This window comes from Rattus norvegicus, chromosome 8, assembly GCF_036323735.1.
Source record: "Rattus norvegicus strain BN/NHsdMcwi chromosome 8, GRCr8, whole genome shotgun sequence".
NCBI classification, from domain to species: Eukaryota; Metazoa; Chordata; class Mammalia; order Rodentia; family Muridae; genus Rattus; species Rattus norvegicus.
This window is the reverse complement of record NC_086026.1, coordinates 130383654-130402200: the sequence shown is the minus strand read 5'-3', so window position 1 is coordinate 130402200 and position 18547 is coordinate 130383654. Positions and strand designations below refer to the sequence as shown.

General features: G+C 47.2%; 2 protein-coding genes across 5 annotated transcripts in view; both read left to right on the top strand.

Moving 5' to 3' along the window:
* Window positions 1-1312: 1312 nt before the first annotated feature.
* Window positions 1313-10543, top strand: Higd1a (HIG1 hypoxia inducible domain family, member 1A). Its single transcript, NM_080902.4, is given in 4 exon segments — window positions 1313-1368; window positions 5973-6091; window positions 8695-8829; window positions 9439-10543. Coding segments are annotated over 3 exon segments (282 nt in total). The 5' UTR covers window positions 1313-1368; window positions 5973-5994; the 3' UTR covers window positions 9489-10543.
* Window positions 10543-18547, top strand: part of Ccdc13 (coiled-coil domain containing 13) — a 55862-nt gene continuing 47857 nt past the window's right edge. For all 4 annotated transcript variants that reach the window (XM_039082754.2, XM_039082751.2, XM_039082755.2 and 1 more), the window contains exon 1: window positions 10543-17821. The gene's annotated coding sequence lies outside the window, so the exon portion shown is untranslated. The remainder of the gene's footprint in view (window positions 17822-18547) is intronic.

The following is an 18547-nucleotide window of genomic DNA, read 5'->3' as shown; positions in this document are numbered from 1 at the left end:
GGTCTTCTGCAAGAAGAGTAACAAGTGCCCTTAACCACTGGGACAACTCTCCAGACACAAGGTGTGGGGTTTCATCATGTATAGCATGAAATGTTTCCTATATCTGACTTAACTCAAATAATTTTTTAACTTGAGTTACATCCCTGGAACCTGTGGGCAAAGGAGACAACAGGCTCCTTCAAGTTGTCCTGACTTCCACACATTTGCCATAGCCCATGTGCTCCTCCCCACAATAAATAAAACGGTACTACAAATTATTAATATTCAGTCATGACATGTTGTTATTGGAGGGTGGCTCATAAGACTACACCAATCTTCAGGAAATTAAAAAAAACGTACTGAGGGCCCAACAAGATGGTTCACTGGGTAAGGGCCACAGTCAGAGTTCTATCCCCAGGATCCAAACAGTAGAAGGAGGCGGCTACTGTTGAAGGTTGTTCTCTGACCTCAGCAAATGCTCACACAAGTGAAAGCAACAAAACCAGTTTAAAATGAAAAGAAACATTGAGGTATGGGGAAGTTAGGAGATTCACCAAGGTTCCTCCTGCTAGTTTATATAATCGGTAAACAAAGGAGAAGAAGCCCTCTGTAGAGCTGCCTCAGACCGGGCAAGGGGTGGGCAGGCTAGAAGAGATGAAATCCAGTCTTTGGTCCGTGGTTGGTGCTCTATTCGGGATGAGGAGACGATTGTTCCTCTCCCAGAGTACCACCTTGAGTACCTACCAGTAGCCTACGTCTCTCACCGTACAGGGTGCCATGCTCGGCTACTGAGAGACCTAACTTGGACAGAGACCATCCTATAGTGTGGCTGTCTGTGTTAGCCATCTCCGGAGCTCACGTGGAGCCCCGCCCCGGAAGCTGGCTGTCCCTCAAACTCCTCCCCTGGCCTGGGTGAGGTCATAGCTCTCCCACCACCACGAGCTCCAGGGAGGGGCCCAAAGGAGCCTCGACGGCGCATGCTCCCACTCCGGTCGGCCGCTCGGCTTGCTTAAGCCGGGCTTGCCTGCGCCTGCGCGGCGTTCGCGGAGCTCGGCGAACGGGTTGCAAGAACCACGAGGCAACCGGGGGCAGGAGGCAGCGGCCGCCAGGCGGCACCGCGCCAGCACTACCACCCAGGCCTCACGTCTGACACGAACAGCGCGCGCCACCGCGGACCGGGAAGCCCCGGCGTCCTGGCCAATGGGCGCCGCGCTGCGAGTGGCCACGCCCACCGCCCCTCGCGTGTAAAAGGAGTCCGGGCCTGGGCGCGCCGGCTGCTGGCTTCTGATTGGCTGGGGCAAGCAGTGGCCGCAGCGGGCGAAGCCGGTGTTCTAGCACTCGGGGGTGGAGGCCAGAAGCCGGCTGGACTGAAAGGGACGTCTCCTCTCCGTAAGTGAGGCGGGAGCCGGGCGGGAGGCGAGGGCCACGGGCGGGGGACCCCGGGGGGGGGCGGAGGATTCAGGGTCCGGGTAGGCCAGTGCCTGTGGAGCCGGAGGAACGAGGCCGGAGCTTCAGGAGCGGATCGTGGCCGAGGGAACGAAAGTCGCGGAGAAGGCAACGATGGCAGACAGGCACCGAGCTGGTGCCAGCTTCGGGGATCCCGGGAGTAGTGGGAGGAGAGGGAGTGCGATCGCACCAGCGTCGGTGTCCAGCCAAGGTCACGAGAAGGTGGGAGATGAGGGCAGGGCGCAGAGCTCGGGCACCTCGGCCTGGCCTTCCCCGGGCGCCACCCGGGGTTTGCGCAGACCTTAGGTGACCCTGTGTCACCGGATGGAGGGGAAAGGCTGTGGCGGAATGCGAATGCCTCTGACAAGGGAACGGGGCGCAGAGATCACAGAAGCACGGCTACAGTTCAGGTGTGCCAACCGCCCTGGTGACTCTGTTATCTGCTTTCCTCGTTTATTCTCGGGGTGAAAAGCAGCCCTTTCTTTGAGGGGGCGATCCCTACCCAGGGAATCTATTTCCGGGACTACAGAGGCACTCTGCAGCTTGATAGTTTTGATGTAAATTCTTGACAGGTTCAAATGGTTCCCAGTGCTCATGGAGTATGCTTGGGGGTCTTTATTTCTCTGCACCAATACTTGATTGGGTTTCTTAAGATACAAATCCTCGTGTCCTGTCCCTGGCCGTTTGAACCACAATCTCAAGGCTGGCACCTTGGCAGCCATTTTGCAGAAGCAGACAGGTAACTTAGGCAAAATCAGAATTTGAAACCATTGTTTTAGATAATAGTTCACCTGATGCCCAGCCATTTTCTTATTTACCTCTTCTGGGGTGCCGTGCGTTTGGAAAAGTCTGTCAGAAGTCAGTCCTGGCCTTACAGAATGAATAATAATGTGCTCGGCAAACTTTCAAAAAAAAAATGTTTGACTATCTGATTATTGCTGTCTTGAAAATACGTTCTACTTTCTGACAGATGTAGGTCAGTCATTGGTGAGTGAGAAAAGAGAATCTAGTGGGGAAAAAATTCTTTAAATCGAATTGAAATGGTCAGATAATCTAGCTGAAGAAAGAACATCCCGTTTAAGTGTAGGCGTGATGTACACAGTTTTACAGTTCAAAGGGAGTATGAATTTTTATAAACGACCATATTTCATGAATACTACTAGTACTACCACCACCACCTCCTCTCTCCTCCTCCTCCTCTTATTCCTCCTTCTCCTCTTCTTCCTTCTCCTCCTTCTCCTCTGCCTCCAGCAAGGTCTTGCTGTGTAGCCCAGGCTAGCTTCAAACTTGAGACCTCCTGCCTCCCTTAGTCCGACACTGACATTACACGCAAGTGCCACCACGCCGCACTCTTGAGTCTCCTCATCTCTTTGTAGCCCTCTCTGGTAGTCAGATGCATATATAATTGGTACAAATTCGCACCAATGCACTGGAGTAGGTGCCTCTATCCGTTGGGTCATGTGATTATAACTCTACCCGTGAGGCTTTCTGTGAGCTCCAGACTCATCTTCAGCTCCCTGCCAGGCATCTGCCTGCTCACGCCTGATGGGCATCTTTTGTAAATTTGATTTCATTGCTTTTTGCTGTCTTGAAACAGGGTGTTGCTGTAGCCTGGGCTAGCTTTGCACTCGTGATATTCCTCCTTCTTGAGTGCTGAAATTATAGGCACGCATCACCACTCTGGCTGTGATCAATCCCCTAAAAGAAATAATGGCTACATAGCCACATTATGAAATATGCAGCATCCTGACAGTGAGGTCAGATGCCCCACCCATTCACGGGTGATGAAGGGAAGGAATGGGCGTCTTCTGTTCCTTTATGTACAGTAAAGAGATAGTTGTCCCCCTCCCCCCGTGAAAAGAGCAGAAAGCCTTTTGCTCCATGAACCCATTGGACAGTAATATCCACATAGGAAATGGAGAAATGATGCCACCTGTGATTTGTTTCCTTATTTATTTATGGTTTGTTGACTATGCTAGGTCTAACCCATGACCCCAAGCATGCTAGGCAAACGCTCTGTCACTGCCCTGTATCCCAACACAGTAGAGATGCCTATAGCATGATGAGTGCCGGAGGCATAAACACAAGGAGAGGTTTGTTTTGTTTTATACTTTTGAGACAGAGTCCCTCTATTATGTAGCTCTGGCTGTCTTAGAACTCAGAGATCCACCTGCCTCTGCCTCTTGAGTGCTGGGATTAAAGATATGTATTACCCTACCCAGCCACAAAGGGATGTTCTTAAAGTAGGTTATAGTCTGATAACTTTGTTTCTTGTAGCTTCGAGGAATCAAGACCTACTCAGGATATTTTCTCTTTTTTGTAGATGCTCCATAAGAACAGTAGAAGGAAATGGACGCTCGGGTGTATACAGCCCGATGTGTTTGTACTGCCTGATTAAATTCTTTAAAAGTACTCGCTATGTCACGCCATGGAGACATATGCAGGCAGGGCAGGTGTAGTTAAACAGGTGTTTGTAAGTGTCATTACAAATGCAGGCTTCTGTAAGAGTGTGTAACCAAAGTACTCATAAACAAACCAGAGAGGACTTTCCCGAGGAGCCCAGTTCACAGAGCACGCAGCTCTGCAAATGCTCCGAGCCGGCCTGGAGCTGGGGTCCTCCTCCTCCAGACTCCGAGTGCTGGTGTTACTGCCGTGTGCACAGCGCCTGGAGGGTTTGTTTTATTTTGCAAGTGTAACGAGCGTCCTGAACCTTGAGCTTGCTGAGCCTTGCACACACAGCAGCTTAGCAAGGTGGATTGTGTTAGGAAGTAATGGAGCACTAAGGAAAGGAAAGGAAAAGTCTCAGTTTAATCTGCACACTCTAGCTCCCTAATTTTCTTCTCTGTTGATGACAGTATCGACTCCTTAGGGAGCGTAGGGCTTGGAGACATGAGCTCACTTTTCAAACTAAGCATTCCCCCTTTAGAGCTGGGGTTTCTTTCAGGTCTTATTTGCTGCCACTCAACCCCCTTGAATACCACTCTGTCACCTTTGAGATTTTTCTTGCTGAAGGGAGTGTGCTGCACACGAGGAGGATTGTGTATGCTAATGGATGGATGGATAGCAGTTGCTACCATTTGGAGAGTTGTGTACCGTATGTTGTGTTTGCCTTCTTCGTTTGCTCTGTGGGTCAGGATTACAGGCAGTTCAAAAGGAGATACACAATAAGGAAGAAACAGATTTTCCATTCCTGCATCATGATGAACTTGCGTGTGAAGAGTGATTGTAGAGGGAACCTTTGCTCTCTGTTATGGTGGAATGGATTCTTTTTGTCCTGCTCCTTTATTCATTTAACTATTGAGCTCATATTGGCCTTCTCTGAGTGCCACATAAAAGGATGTTGTAAAAAGAAGATAGGGAGTTTAAAGAGGAAGCCTGGGGAACCTTAGAGTGTCAAAGAAGGGGAATCAGAAGGAGGCCTACTGGGTGTCAAATAAGGCCCTGGAGGAGTTGTTTTCTGTTTGTAGTGATGTTAACAATGATAACCTCAGATAGAAAGAAAGAAGAAAAGAGAGGAAGAAAAAACCCAGCAGCATGGTGGTGTGTGCCTTTAATTAATCCCATCTCCCAGGAGGCAGAGGCAGGCAGATCTCTGAGTTTGATGCCAGCCTGATCTATATATTGAGTTCCAAGATAGCCAGGGCTATGAAAAGAGACCCTGTCTCAAAACAAAACAAGAAAACCCCCAAAATGATGCAATGGGACATGAACGCATATCTATAAGAAGCTATTTCAGTCTTCTCCAGCTTTAGGAATCCAGCACCTTCTGGTCTCCTTAGGCACTTACAAGCATACACAGACAGACATCTACACATTCTTTTAAAGAATATTGCTGTTTTCACAGTATGTTAAAGGAAAAATTGTTAGATGAGAGAATAGGCAAAATGATGGAAGAATACACACACACACACACACACACACACACACACACACACAGAGTTCTCTAATTGTGAAAGTTCAATTCTAAAATTCTTTTTTCAATTTCACAGATAACAGATACCGTGGAAACTAGGCATAGATGTAGCCAGACTTTTGTCTACTTTGCGACTTCTTCTTACTGCCTTTTCAATCCCCTAACACTAAACAGAGAAAAAAGGATAGAGGTGGGAAAGGGTGACATCATTATCATCTCACTGCTTCCTGCTGACTGGGCGTCCAGTTCCTTGGGGGAAGTTTGATCTTTACTGTCAGGATATCTAATTTCTTCTTTTCATTTCTTTGCACATGACTACTTAACAAGCCATATCGCCTCTTGGAACCCCAGCCTTCTATACCCTCTAAAAAGTTCCCAGAATTCCAAATGTCACAGTCACAGAAACTATCTGCAGCTGCAAAACCTCGCCTCTGCTAGAGCATGAGGCAGATCATAGTCAGCTGCTCTGGACAGTCTGAAGCAGCCCCACTTCTCACACCTGAGATTAAAAGAAAAGCACATTCCTATTTCTGTTTTTTAAACCAAATTTCCCACCACACATAATAGTTCATTCAGTATTGAATCATATTCTAGATGCTTTTAATTACACAATGTCAAAAAAATTCTCTTTCAGGAAGACTCTTCAAGAAATCACAATGTCAACCAACACAGACCTTTCTCTCTCTTCATACGATGAAGGTCAGGGGTCCAAGTTTATTCGGAAAGCTAGGGAGACACCGTTTGTCCCCATTGGTAAGTTGGCTGATGCTCTGATAAGCAGCCTGCTGTGAGCTTGGAGCAGTGGAAGCATGATAAATTTGTGTATTGAGTAGATCCTCAAATACCTTTTTACTTATTTTGTTGAAATATGGGAAGATCGATATCATATCATATAAATCTCATCACAAAAGTTCTGTGTGTATTCAGATTTTTGGCTGTTATTTCAGTGCCCCGTGCTGTGTGAGGATTCCCAGGAACACCTTCTGACCCAGAGATTTACCAGGACTCAAGACAAAACCCTGTAAAGGTTTCTAGCGCTGAGAGACTAGAGAGGAAAGTCAGCAAAGACATCCGAGATGGAGCACAAGCCTACGGTGCTTCCTAGAGGACATGCATCCTCCCAGCAGTGACACGGGCAGGCACGGGCTGCCACACTGTGATTAGGTTGTATTGAGGTCGGTCACAGAGACATGCAGTGTCCATGAAACAGAAATATGATCGACCACCAATGGAAATTCTAAAATCAGTAAATTGGAATAATTTATTCACTTAAAGCAGATACAAATTATAATTAGTATTAAAGCACTAGAAATATTCCCTTAAGTTGGCAGTTGATCAGGGATCTGTGTGAACTCTGCCATTGTTGCCTGGAGAGCCTGTCATTTTTCATAGGGCAGGGCAGGAGCTGTGTACACACTTTAGGAAGAAACCCTGTGGTCTGTGGGCAATATAATTATCAGCACCGGGAATACAGGAAAATCAAATGAGAAGCGACTAGACCAGTTAGCGAAGAGAGTGCTGTCCGTGTTATAAAATCCATCACCGGGCTGGAGAGATGGCTCAGCCGTTAAGAGCACCCGACTGCTCTTCCAGAGGTCCTGAGTTAAATTCCCAGCAACCACATGGTGGCTCACAACCATCTGTAAAGAGATCTGATGCCCTCTTCTGGTGTATCTGAAGACAGCTACAGTATACTTATTAATAATAAATGAATAAATCTTTAAAAAAAATCCATCACCAAGAGCATCAAAAGGAAGAGAAAAAGTCTCACACTCGCAGGTGGCAGTCTCACTGAAGTTGGGGCAGGAACCTGAAGGGGTTGGATCCATGTGGATAGAAGCAGCTGACTGCCTCACTCACCCCAGGCTCACGTTCACCCAGCTACTTTTCCAGCTCAGGTCACCTGCCAAAAAGGAATGGCGCCAACCACAGTGGACTGGGCCCTCCCACTGTCAGTCAAGACAGGATCTCATAGACATGACCACAGGCCATTCTGATGTGGGCAATGCCACAGTCCAGACTGCTTCACTTGACTCTCTCTTAGCAATGGTTCTCAACCTGTGGGTTTCAACCCGTTTACAGGGGTCACCTAAGGACTATGGGAAAACGCAGATATTTATCTTGCAATTCATAACAGTGGCAAATGAAGTAGCAACAAATATGATTTTATGATTGGGGTCACCATAAGGACTATATAAAGGGTCACAGCATTAGGAAGGTTGGGAACCCTGTTCTAGAGTGTCACATTCACCCGGAGGCCAACTAGGACATTACTTCATTGATCCATTGGAAAACATGAAGGGGAAAAGCCAAGCTGGATTTCCATTCTCTCCGTTCTACAGCTTTCTGGTCTGGGTCTGACACATTCTATTTACTCTGAGGATAGTGCTGTTGCCCCCCGTTTTCCCTCTCCAGTGCTAACACAGTCATTGCCCACTTCCCCTCCCTCTGCTTTAACAGTCCAGCCACTGCAAGCTTAGCCTCTTGAGTGTGTGTGCTGCCCATTTTATACTGACTGCTAATTCTAGTTTGAGGCTGTGCAGTCTACTATGCAGTCTAGGTGTCAGCCTTTTTGAAATTTAGTGTTCTTTGTGGCCTAATGCATGACCGTATTTTTGTCAAAATTTCCTAAATGTTTGAGAGACCGTATGGTCTGTTTTAAAATTAAATTTTTGTTTCTTTGTTATTGTATATGTGTGTATATGTGCATGTGACACAGCACTCATGGAGGTCTGAGGATGACGTTCATAGGTTGGTTCTCTCCTTCCACCATGTTGAGGCAGCTCTCTTTTACTTTCTCTGCACTACATACCCCAGGCTAGCTGGCCTTTGACCTCCGGTCTCCACCTTCCAGCCGCCCATAGGAGGGCCGCTGGGATTACAGATACTCACCACATCTGGCTTTAAACAAACAATCAAACTTGGATTCCTGGAACTGGATTCATTGCCCAGCTTGGTGCAGTTTACCTGCTAAGACAACTCACTGACCCCTGGCATTAAATCTGTCTACTTATTCCATAAGCCCACATTTTTTTCAGAAGTAATCTTTGGCTGGGCATTGTAATACATGCTCTAACCCAGCACCTGGAAAGTAGGGGCAGGAGCAAAATGTGAGGCCAGCCTGGGATGCATAAGACCCAGTGCTTAAGAGACAGAACCAGGTGGAGTTCAAGGCCAGCTTACTCACTGAATTCTAGCTATGGGCTTGTGAAGCAGAAAAGGTTGACAGTTTAGTTGGTGTGTTAATTAATGATCTGATAAAGTCTCCTTACAAAGACAGCAGGAAGTGCATGGTTAATGCTGAGATTGAGTTGGTCCCCTCCCGTGCATCTAACAGGGTTGTGACTCTGTTGTAGGAATGGCCGGCTTCGCAGCGATTGTTGCATATGGGCTCTACAAGCTGAAGAGCAGGGGAAACACGAAGATGTCTATTCACTTGATCCACATGCGTGTGGCAGCCCAGGGCTTTGTTGTGGGGGCCATGACTCTTGGTAGGTTCATCAGTACATTATTTTTGGGGTTTTTTTGTTTGGTTTTTTTTTTCAGAGCTGGGGACCGAACCCAGGGCCTTGTGCTTGCTAGGCAAGCACTCTACCACTGAGCTAAATCCCCAACTCCTCGTCAGTACATTGTTAGGTTTCTGTTTCTCATTGATGCTTTTTTCCTTACAAAGCAAAGTAAATACTTTTGCTGATCTTAAAACAGTTTGAAAATACCGTTTATTCATTTTCTTATGAAAGAATGATTAATTAGAGCAGTGACAGGCTTTGCCTCCTATTCTGTAACTCTTCAATTCCATTGCTCAGATTCTGAACATAGGTTAGTAGTAACAGTTTTCTGAGAAGGCTATGACAGTTGTATTGAGTTTGAGAAGGTAGAAAAGATTCTAAAATGTACATGCTTTTACTGGCATCATGATGTACTGACTTTATCTTATATAATGTGGTGGGTGTTTCTAAATTTGCCTGGTAAATACTGATTGTTGATTAAAACAGTGGGACACAGTGAGTGAGCTGCGCACACTGCCCTGTCCTGTCGACTGTGGTGTGTTTTCTGAATGCTGAAGGAGATGTTTTAATGCTTCTCTTCTTTTTCTTTAGGTATGGGCTATTCCATGTATCAAGAATTCTGGGCCAAGCGTAAGCCTTAGAAGAGCTGCTGCCTTGGTCTGGGAAGTGCTTGCTTTAGTTAGACGTCTCATATTGAGGTTACATGTTTGTGTCTGCAATAAATAACATATGGTTTAGACAAAACACAGTATTGAATGTTGGTTTACTTTCTGGCCAACTTGATTTGCCTGGTGACCAGATTGTTAGTGACTGATTCACTAACTAGGTCGCTAAGGGGGTCAGGGTAACACAGAAGAAATCTGTCACCTGAAAGTACTTGGTCACAGTGCTTTCCTTACACCCTTATGATGAAAGTCACTGTAAGAAGGGCTGCTGGCAGTCCAGGCACACCCTGTGTGCAGAGTCGGCCATGCTTTGGGAGGGTGTCAGGAAAGAGTCATTTACTTTGTCTGCCTGTGGGCTGACTTCAGAACTTCAGGTCTTAAGGTTTGCTGGCTTCTGAAAACACTTTCTAAAGAGCCCATGAAATATAAATATAACTAACTTAGAAAGCCCTGTACCTCAGTAGGAGGGAGCGCGTGTGTGTGTGTGTGCGCGTGTGTGAGTGTGTGTAACAACCCAGAAAGCTGGTAAGAGCTGCAGAGAGGCAGTGTTTATTAGATTCACACTTAGACACTGATTGTGGGTTCTGGTTTAGCTCTTTTATAATTGTAAAGTTATATTTTTGCTGCTTTGTAATAGGATAATTCTTAAGCATCATCTTAAAATAGAGGTATTTTGTTTCTTTTTTGTGGTGCTGGGCATTAAGTGCAGGGTCTCACATAGGCTAAGCAAGTGCTGTGCACTGAGTTGAACCCCAGCAGAAGTAGGTGCTGCAAGTGTAAAACAAGGCTAAAGGGCCTAATGCACCCAGCCTGTGCAGGCCGCGTGGCCACCGTCTATAAGGCCATGGCTATTAAAGTACCGAAGGTGAGAGGTGAACGGTGGGCGGGCTGGTTTTTCCAATATTTACATACAAATTTGGATACACAGAATATTAAATGCACTGTAAAATCCCCCTGTCCAACCTGAACTTACATTCCATCCACAGTGCCAAGATGGTGTATGTATTGTTATTAAAATAAGTCTGAACATATCAGATGTCTTGTTTTTATTTCAGTTTTGAAAAAATAAGTCCTTCCTTAGACCAGCACAAAGATTAGAAAACAATACCTGTGGTGAGAGACTGTTAGAGGCCACCTCTAGCTAAAACTGACTGCGGGCATCTGTTGGGTACTTACTGAGTGGCCCACCCTGCTCTGAGAATTATACTTTAATTGTGTGTAGTTGTGAGTGTGTATGTGGGTATGTACGTATGAGTGCAAGTGCCTTTGGAGACTGAAAGCATTGAGCATCTCTGGAGCTGGAGTTCTAGGCAGTTGTGCTGGGAATTAAATTGGGTTCTCTGCAAGAGTACTTCATGCTCTCAACCATTGAGCAATCTCTCCAACCCCCTCCTTTTATCTCTTAATTGTACAGCAGTCACAGGACAATTTTGAAAAGTTAGTTCTCCCACTGTGATCCTGGGTATCAACAGGTTCACAGTCTTGGTAGCAAGTCCCTTTACCTGCTGAGTCATTGCGCTGGCCCTTTAAGAACTTAAACATACGGTGTTGTCAAACTAATGATCTAGAAGATAGTACCGGTGCCACAGACAGGGCAGGGTCACAGGACCTGTGCTGTCCTGCCCTGCCCTGCCCTGCCCACCTACAGCAGTGACCTTAGGGCTCTGTTTTACAGTTCCTGTTTAGAGTGAATGGGATCGTCACATCAGAAGAGCCCATGATACCATGATATGTGCCAACAGATGTCCGGGACAGCATTGCTGTAGTGGCCTTTGTGAAATTGGAATGGCAGTAGTGGTTACATTTAATACAGTTAAGCACATGGTCCTAGTCATGGACTGTGCAGACTGATCCACTCAGAGTTTTCCACCTTCCCAGCCATGGCATGAGAGAGGTTAGGCCATGCTGCATTCCTGTCTAGCTGCTGCTGGAAGAGTTTGAGAAAGTCCTCTTTTTTGGCTTCCTGTTTTAGCAGTGTTCCACATTTTGAGAATTCGTTAGTAAGTGCCACCTATACTCAAGATTCCACCACTCTGAGCCAGATTGCTGTGACTTCCTTATCTAAGGTAGGGACACTGTCCGTGATTAGAGAAAACAGGAAGTCCGAGGGGCCTAGCCTAGCTTCCATTACCCAGCACAGGGCTGCTGCCTTATGGTTGTACTGAGTAAGGGTAAAGCAGGCTGGCACTTAGTGGTTACAGCAGAACATGGTGGCCTCCAGTAGAAGCAGCAGCAGGAGTGGCTGCCTGGGCTTCTGAGCCCAGGGTTGGGATCAGGAGGCATCCTAAGGAACCAGCATTCTACTTTGGCTTCTCCTGGAACTCTTGCCCTAATGCTCAGTACAGGAGGTGTAGGGTGACTGTTCCAGACCTTTCTTGCCCAGTAGCCTGTCAGTGTATCCAAAGCCCCTTTTATCCAAAGCACCTGGCTTTAGTTCCCTGTTCAGCTACTGCCTGCGATGTCATTAGAATGAAGTCTTGGGTTGCATTTGGTTTAGTGGTTTGCATTTATCAAGTCCAGTTGGTCCTTTGTTCGTGAGTTCCACACCCATGGGGTTCATCCAAGCACAGATCTGAAATATTTTATTTTTGTGTCAGTACTGAGCATGTGTGGACTTCCCTTTCCTGTGGTTGTGTTGTGTGTGTGGGGTGGTTCCTCAGGGTGTTGTGTACAACCATTACACAGCACTGTGTTGCGGTAGGCAGTGTACGATTGAGAAGCTTAGACTGTGGTGCGTGTGCATAGCTCATGAGCAGCCCTCACCCTCTTGTGAGGAGACCTGAGCACCTGTGCAGGTTTGAGTTGGTTTGGGTGCCTACGCCCCGGAACCCATCAGCAGAAACCGGGGATGCTGTGTCTGAGTAACAGTGACATCTAGTGTCCAGAGTTGGGTCTGCCCACATTTACTAGCTCCCTGACCACAGTGGTCATGGAAGCCATCCATGCCTTCTGTCCAACAGATATCCAGAGTCCCTAGGATTCACAGTTAAGGTTCCATCCCTACGTAATTCTTCAGACCATTCCCTCACAGCCGCAAGGCCAGAATAAAGCCAGATGATCATGAAGTCAAAGGTGCCATGTGTCAAACACCTAGGTACCCCATCCTGTTGGAAAGCTCTTTGGGACTTGAAGGGAAGGTACCCAGACCATTAGATAGGATGCCACATGACCACTGAAGGCTTTACCTGGCTGAGTTCAAGAAGAACCAGCAAGTGCTGAATCCTGGCTCCCTTAGCCACTTGCACTGGGCAGAGACAAGAGGAAAGTTACCTGGGTCAAGCCAAAGCCATTGTCAGTCTCCTCATGGGAACCCAGTGGCAGATCCTCTAGCATTCGGGGCTGTCTCCAGTGTAATCAGGTGACTGAGTCCACCTTCAGCAGAGGCTGCCATCTACCGCCCTAGTTTGCATTTGTCAGCAACACCACCTTCCACCATCTCTGGCTCTGAATCTTAGAGGTATCTTTCCTGCCTATTTAGTGGACCAGTCACCAAGCCCTGTCAGCTTGTGTCACATTTGTCCCCTCCTCTCCCTGTTGCCTCCACTTTTTATCTAGGCTCTCCCAGATGCTAGTGAAGTTAAGTCTCAGCCTCTCTAAGAAAGAGGCTGAAGAGGTCCGCACACAAAATACCAGTAAGTGTATGAGGTCCAGGGACCTAGGCAGCAGGACAAACTGATAGTTCCTGAGATTAGGTGGCCTCCATGTGTGGCTGGGGAATGTGGCTCAATGGTAAAGCACTTGTCTAGCATATCTGAAACCCTGGGTTCAATGTCCAGCACCAGAGAGGAAGGAAGAGAGAAAGCTAGATGGCAAACATTAAACAGCAATGTGAGATGGCCTGAGAATAAAGTGGGGAAGTTTGGTGGGAAAATCAGTGAATCCAGGGCAGTTTGTTGTCCTACGACTTGGTGTAGAGCTGGGGGAGCTCGCACCCATCTGGGAGGCCACCTGGAACAGAGGGCTACAGGATCTTGGTAGGACACTGGGTGTTCTGAGAAAGTCAGTACAGGACTCCAATATGAGATCTCTGTATATACAAACACACCTTGGGTATTAGCTCAGTTATAGACTCAGACCTGCCCAGAACCAAATGTTAAACCATGAGAATGTTCCAGGGTCTATAGGAACCGGGGCCAGCAAAACCAGGTCCATCACAAGCTGAAGAGGCAGAGCCAAAATCAAAAAAGCTTGAATCTGAAGAAACTGAACTTTTTAATCCTCTGGGGCTCCTGAGTAAGGAGATGAATAATCAGAAAGGCTTAAAACCCTGAGCTGAGCTGGTCTGTGGTGGCGTATGCCATCAGTCCCAGCACTTGGTACGAAGGTGGATCTCTGAATTCAAGGCCAGCTTGGGCTACAGAAAGAGTTCCAGGACTACACAGAGAAACCCTGTCTCAAAAAACAAGCCTCCCTGTGAAGCAGGACAGCTAGGTAGTACTATAGACGGTGGGTACTGCTGAAATACAGGGGTATTTCACGTGTTACAGACCTCTCCCACAGCCTGTTTGAGTCTTACACAATGGCATTATTTCTATGAAGGAAACTGGAGAGCCAGCTCAGTGGTTAAGAGCCTTGGCTGCTCTTCCAGGGGACAGAATTTCCAGATTCAACTCAAAGCACCCATATGGCACCTCACAACTGTCCTGTAATTCCAGTTCCAAGGGATCTAGTGACCTCTTGTGGTCGTAGGCACCAAGCACACATGTGGTAAACAGACACACAGGCAGTGAAATACTTATTCACATAAAATAAATTTTAAAAAAAGAAAATGGGAGTCCGATTTGGCTCATGTCAGTCACTTTTCTGTTCAGTTTAGTTTCTCATTGGGTTGAATGACTTTATGTTCATTACTTGTTGGAGGAATATAATTTCTCAGCGAGGGGAGTCTACTTGATGACCCTGTTCAAGAAGATGAATACGCACAGGCCAGGACGATGGCTCAGGGTTACCCTGCAAACCTGAGGACCCCAATTAGGCAAGAACTCATGTATAAAGAAAGAAGTGTAGCCAGGCAGTGGTGAAACCTGCCATTACTCCCAACACTCAAGAGGTAAAGGCATGCAGATCTCTGAGTTTGAGAGCAGCCTGGTCTATAGAGCAAGTTCCAGGATATCCAGGACTACACAGAGAAACCTTGTCTCAAAAACAAACAACAAAAAAGGCCAGTATGGCATTGCTTACGCTTGTGATTCTGGTGCTGGAGAGACAAGCAGCCAGTCTAGTCAAATTGTTGATCCCAGAGCCAGTGAGGGGCCCCATGTCTTAGACTTCTCTCTGTTGCTGTGGAGAAATGCTCTAACAAAAAGCTAGTTAGGAGGAAAAGTTGATTTGAGCTCACAGTTCTATCACCTTGAGGAACAACCAGTTACTTCACCATCACGAGCAGAAATAAATGAATGCATTCTTCTCTACAATCCAGCATACTCTACCCTCACACAATTCACAACCCAATCCCACGGTGCCACCCACAATCAAACAAGACAGTAGTCCTCAGGCCAACCTGGTCCCGCCCGACAACTTCCCAGGTCAGTCTCAATTGTGTCAGTTGACAAAACTGACCACATCTTATCTCAAAAACTGGATCAATGAGGGACTGGAGAGATGGCTCAGTGGTTAAGACCATTGATTGTTCTTCCAGAGAACTTGGGTTGAATTCCCAGCACCCACATGGCAGCTCACAACTGTAACTCCAGTTCAAGGAGATCTGACACCCTCACACAGACACACATGCAGGTAAAACACCAATTCAAATAAAATTTAAGAATAAACACATTTTTTAAAAAAAGCCTGGATGAATGATTTCTGAGGAAAACCTGTAAGGTTGATGTCTGTCCTCTACATGCATGTGCACAAATAATTTGCATTTTTAAAGAGGAAGTTTGCTGTGGGATGGTCTCTCTAGATATGTCAGAAAGAAGGTACTCCCATGAAGTCTCACCAACATGGCTGCCTAAGCAAGACCTGAACAAAATGATACCAACAGGCATGCTAACATGGAGAGGGGGAAAGTTCACAAGGCCTCAACCCTGGACAAAGAACTGCAGGAAGCTAAGGAACACTGAAGCCTGGAGAAATGGTCCCCTTCAGAGACGAGTACACAAAGTGTGTGTCCGATACCCAGTGGTCAGTCCTGAGAACATACATAAAAGTGACATTATCCAGACTAAGCATAAGGCATTTATGTATTTAGGAATACAGGTGTACACAAGTGCGCGGGCGTGCATGCACGCACGTGCGCGCGCACACACACACACACACAAAACTACCACCACCACCACCACCACCAAAATCACCACCACCACCACCACCACCATCACCACCACCACCACCATCACCACCACCACCACCACCACCACCAACAACAACAACAACAATTAAAAGAGACCATGCATTTGGAAGAAGCAGGGGAGGATACATGGAAGGTTTTGGGGCAAAGAAAGGGAAGAGGGAAATAATGTAATTATAACCTCAAAAATTATTTAAAAAGAGAAATATTGGGGCTGGAGAAATGGCTCAGATGTTAAGAGCACTGGTTGTTCTTTCAGAAGCCCTTAGTTTTATACCCAGAAATCACATGGTGGCTCACAACCATCTATAGTGAGCCCTCTTCTGGCCTGCAGGCATATGTGCAGACAGAATGTTGTATGCATAATAAATAAAACTAATATAAAAAATGCAACATGGCTTCTTTAAAAAATGTTTTTAAAAAGAGAGAAATGTTTAATTATGTCCCACTTGCAGAATATGAAGAACCAACAAAGTAGCAAATGCTTAAAATGTTGTTTTATTTTCTGTATTTAGTCTGAGTGTTTTTTTTTTAATTTCTGAAAATGTTACAAATAGCTACAATTAAAGCATGCTACATATTCAGGTCTGGTGAGATGGCTCAGCAAGTAAAGGCACTCGCTGCCAAGCCTGAGGACCTGAGCTCCAGCAACTCCCACAAGTTGCCCTTGGACCTCTACACACATGCAGGGCACAGGTGCCCCACACTGGGAAGGCAGAGGCAGGTAGATATTTGTGAGTTCAAGGCTAGCCTGGTGTACAGAGAGTTCCAGAACAGCCGGTGCTTACATGGAGAAACACTGTCTCAAAAACAAACAAACAAACAAACAAACAATTAGCAGTGTTGTACGAGTAGTTCTGGCTACAGAAACAGGATGTGTGGGCTGGGATAACGAAAATGAAGACATGGATCCCAAGTCTCTTGGCTTCCTGAGTGTTAGAGCATCAAGTTTCTAAAATTTGTCCGACTGAGAAATGAGCAGATAGTGGCAGAAGAACAGGGACAGTGGGAAGGTTTAAAAAGGACAGAAACTAGAGGGGGAAATTCCTAGCTTTAGGAGAGTGGGTTAGTCGAATATCCTGATCAAAAGCAATCTTTGGGAGCAGGGGAGCATGAGAGCACTTGCTGTTCTCACGGAGGATCTGGATTCCACTTCTAGCAACCATGTGGCAGCTCACAACTGTCTGTGGCTCAGCCTCCTGGAGATCGGAGGCTCTCTCTGGCCTTTACAGCATATGACGCACACGTGTTGCACAGGCATACACGTAAGCAAACGCTCATAAAATAATTAGCTAAAAAGCCATCCTGTGCCACAACCGTTTTACACACACACACACACACACACACACACACACACACACACACACACACACACACACAGAGTGTGGTGCTGGGGATAGAACCAGGGTCTCATACAATCCTACCGTACTCTACCACAGAGCTACTTCTCCAATCCTTAGTCTCTTAGAACAGGGTTTCCTTATGTAGCTCAGGCTGGCTTAGAAGTCATTGTAGAGCCCAAACTGGACTTGGATGTGTGATCCTCCTACCTGTGCCTCCAAGGTGCTGGGACTGCCGTACATTCATCCCCGAAGCCTTCTAATACGTAGTGCTGCAGCCTGTGTCACCCAGTATTCAATAGAGGCAGGAGGATAAGGAGTTCAAGGTCATCCTTGGCTACAGAGGGAGTTCGAGGCCAGTCTGGGATGCCAGAGATGCTATCTTTAAAAACAAAAGCAAACAAACCAATCCCCCAAATCCTTAAATAAAATATACTACGGAAGAGTAAAGGTTTCAGGGGCACTTTGCCTTCTCATGCCTAGCTGGTGTGTGCAGTTCCATAGGTCTTCCCTGGCGCCTCCGCACTGTCAGCTTAGATCTTTAAGGGCTCTCTCGGCCCCCGTACACGCGCGCGACCGTGCTGGTTTCCCTGGTGATAGTTGCCAAGGCAGCACATGCCGGCGTCGGGAAGGGCGGAGGAAGCGCCCGCCGCCCTGAAGACAGACCCCGAAGCGCGGCCGCGGTAAGTGCAGGAAGACTGAGTAGTGCGGGAGCCGAGCAGGAAACCGAACCTGGAGCCGAGCGAGGATCGAACCGGGGGTCCAGCGGGAAACCGAACGAGGGGCGGAGTGGGGAACCTAACCGGGGAGCCGAGAGTGGAGCCAACAGTGAGGAACCAAAACAGGGGAACGAACTAAGATCCGGAGGCGTGGCTGCAGCGTGTGGCCTCTCTTTGGGGTCGGGCTGCTGGTGTTTTCCGCGCGGGAAGGACTCGTGAGGCAATGACCTGCCCAGCGACCTGGGTGGGCAGGACTAGGAAGCAGGTCTTCCGTGGCTGCCACTCAGCACGTGGCGTCAGGACTCACCCCACTTCATCCCCTGCTTAGGTGCTGCTGCCCTGGCTTGACCCCCGACACATGAGGGGCTTGGAATGGGAAGGAGGTGGGCTGGGCTGCACGGTTCAGCTGGAAAGTGGCAGGCTGGTGGGAAGTGATTGGTGCTCAGGCCCTGTCCTCCGTCCTGCTTCTCCAGTCCTTAGTCTTTTGAGTAGGGCTTCACTCTGTAGTCTGAGCTGGCCTTAAAACACACCTAGAAAATCCATGCGGGTCCCAAATTGGTAATCATGCTCACGTTGGAAGCTGAACTGGACTACATACTGACATCTTGTCTTAAAAAGAAAAACAACAAAGGTTGTAAGCAATTGTGGTTATCTGTGGCTATCTAAGTATTTGTAACAGTTACTTGTGGC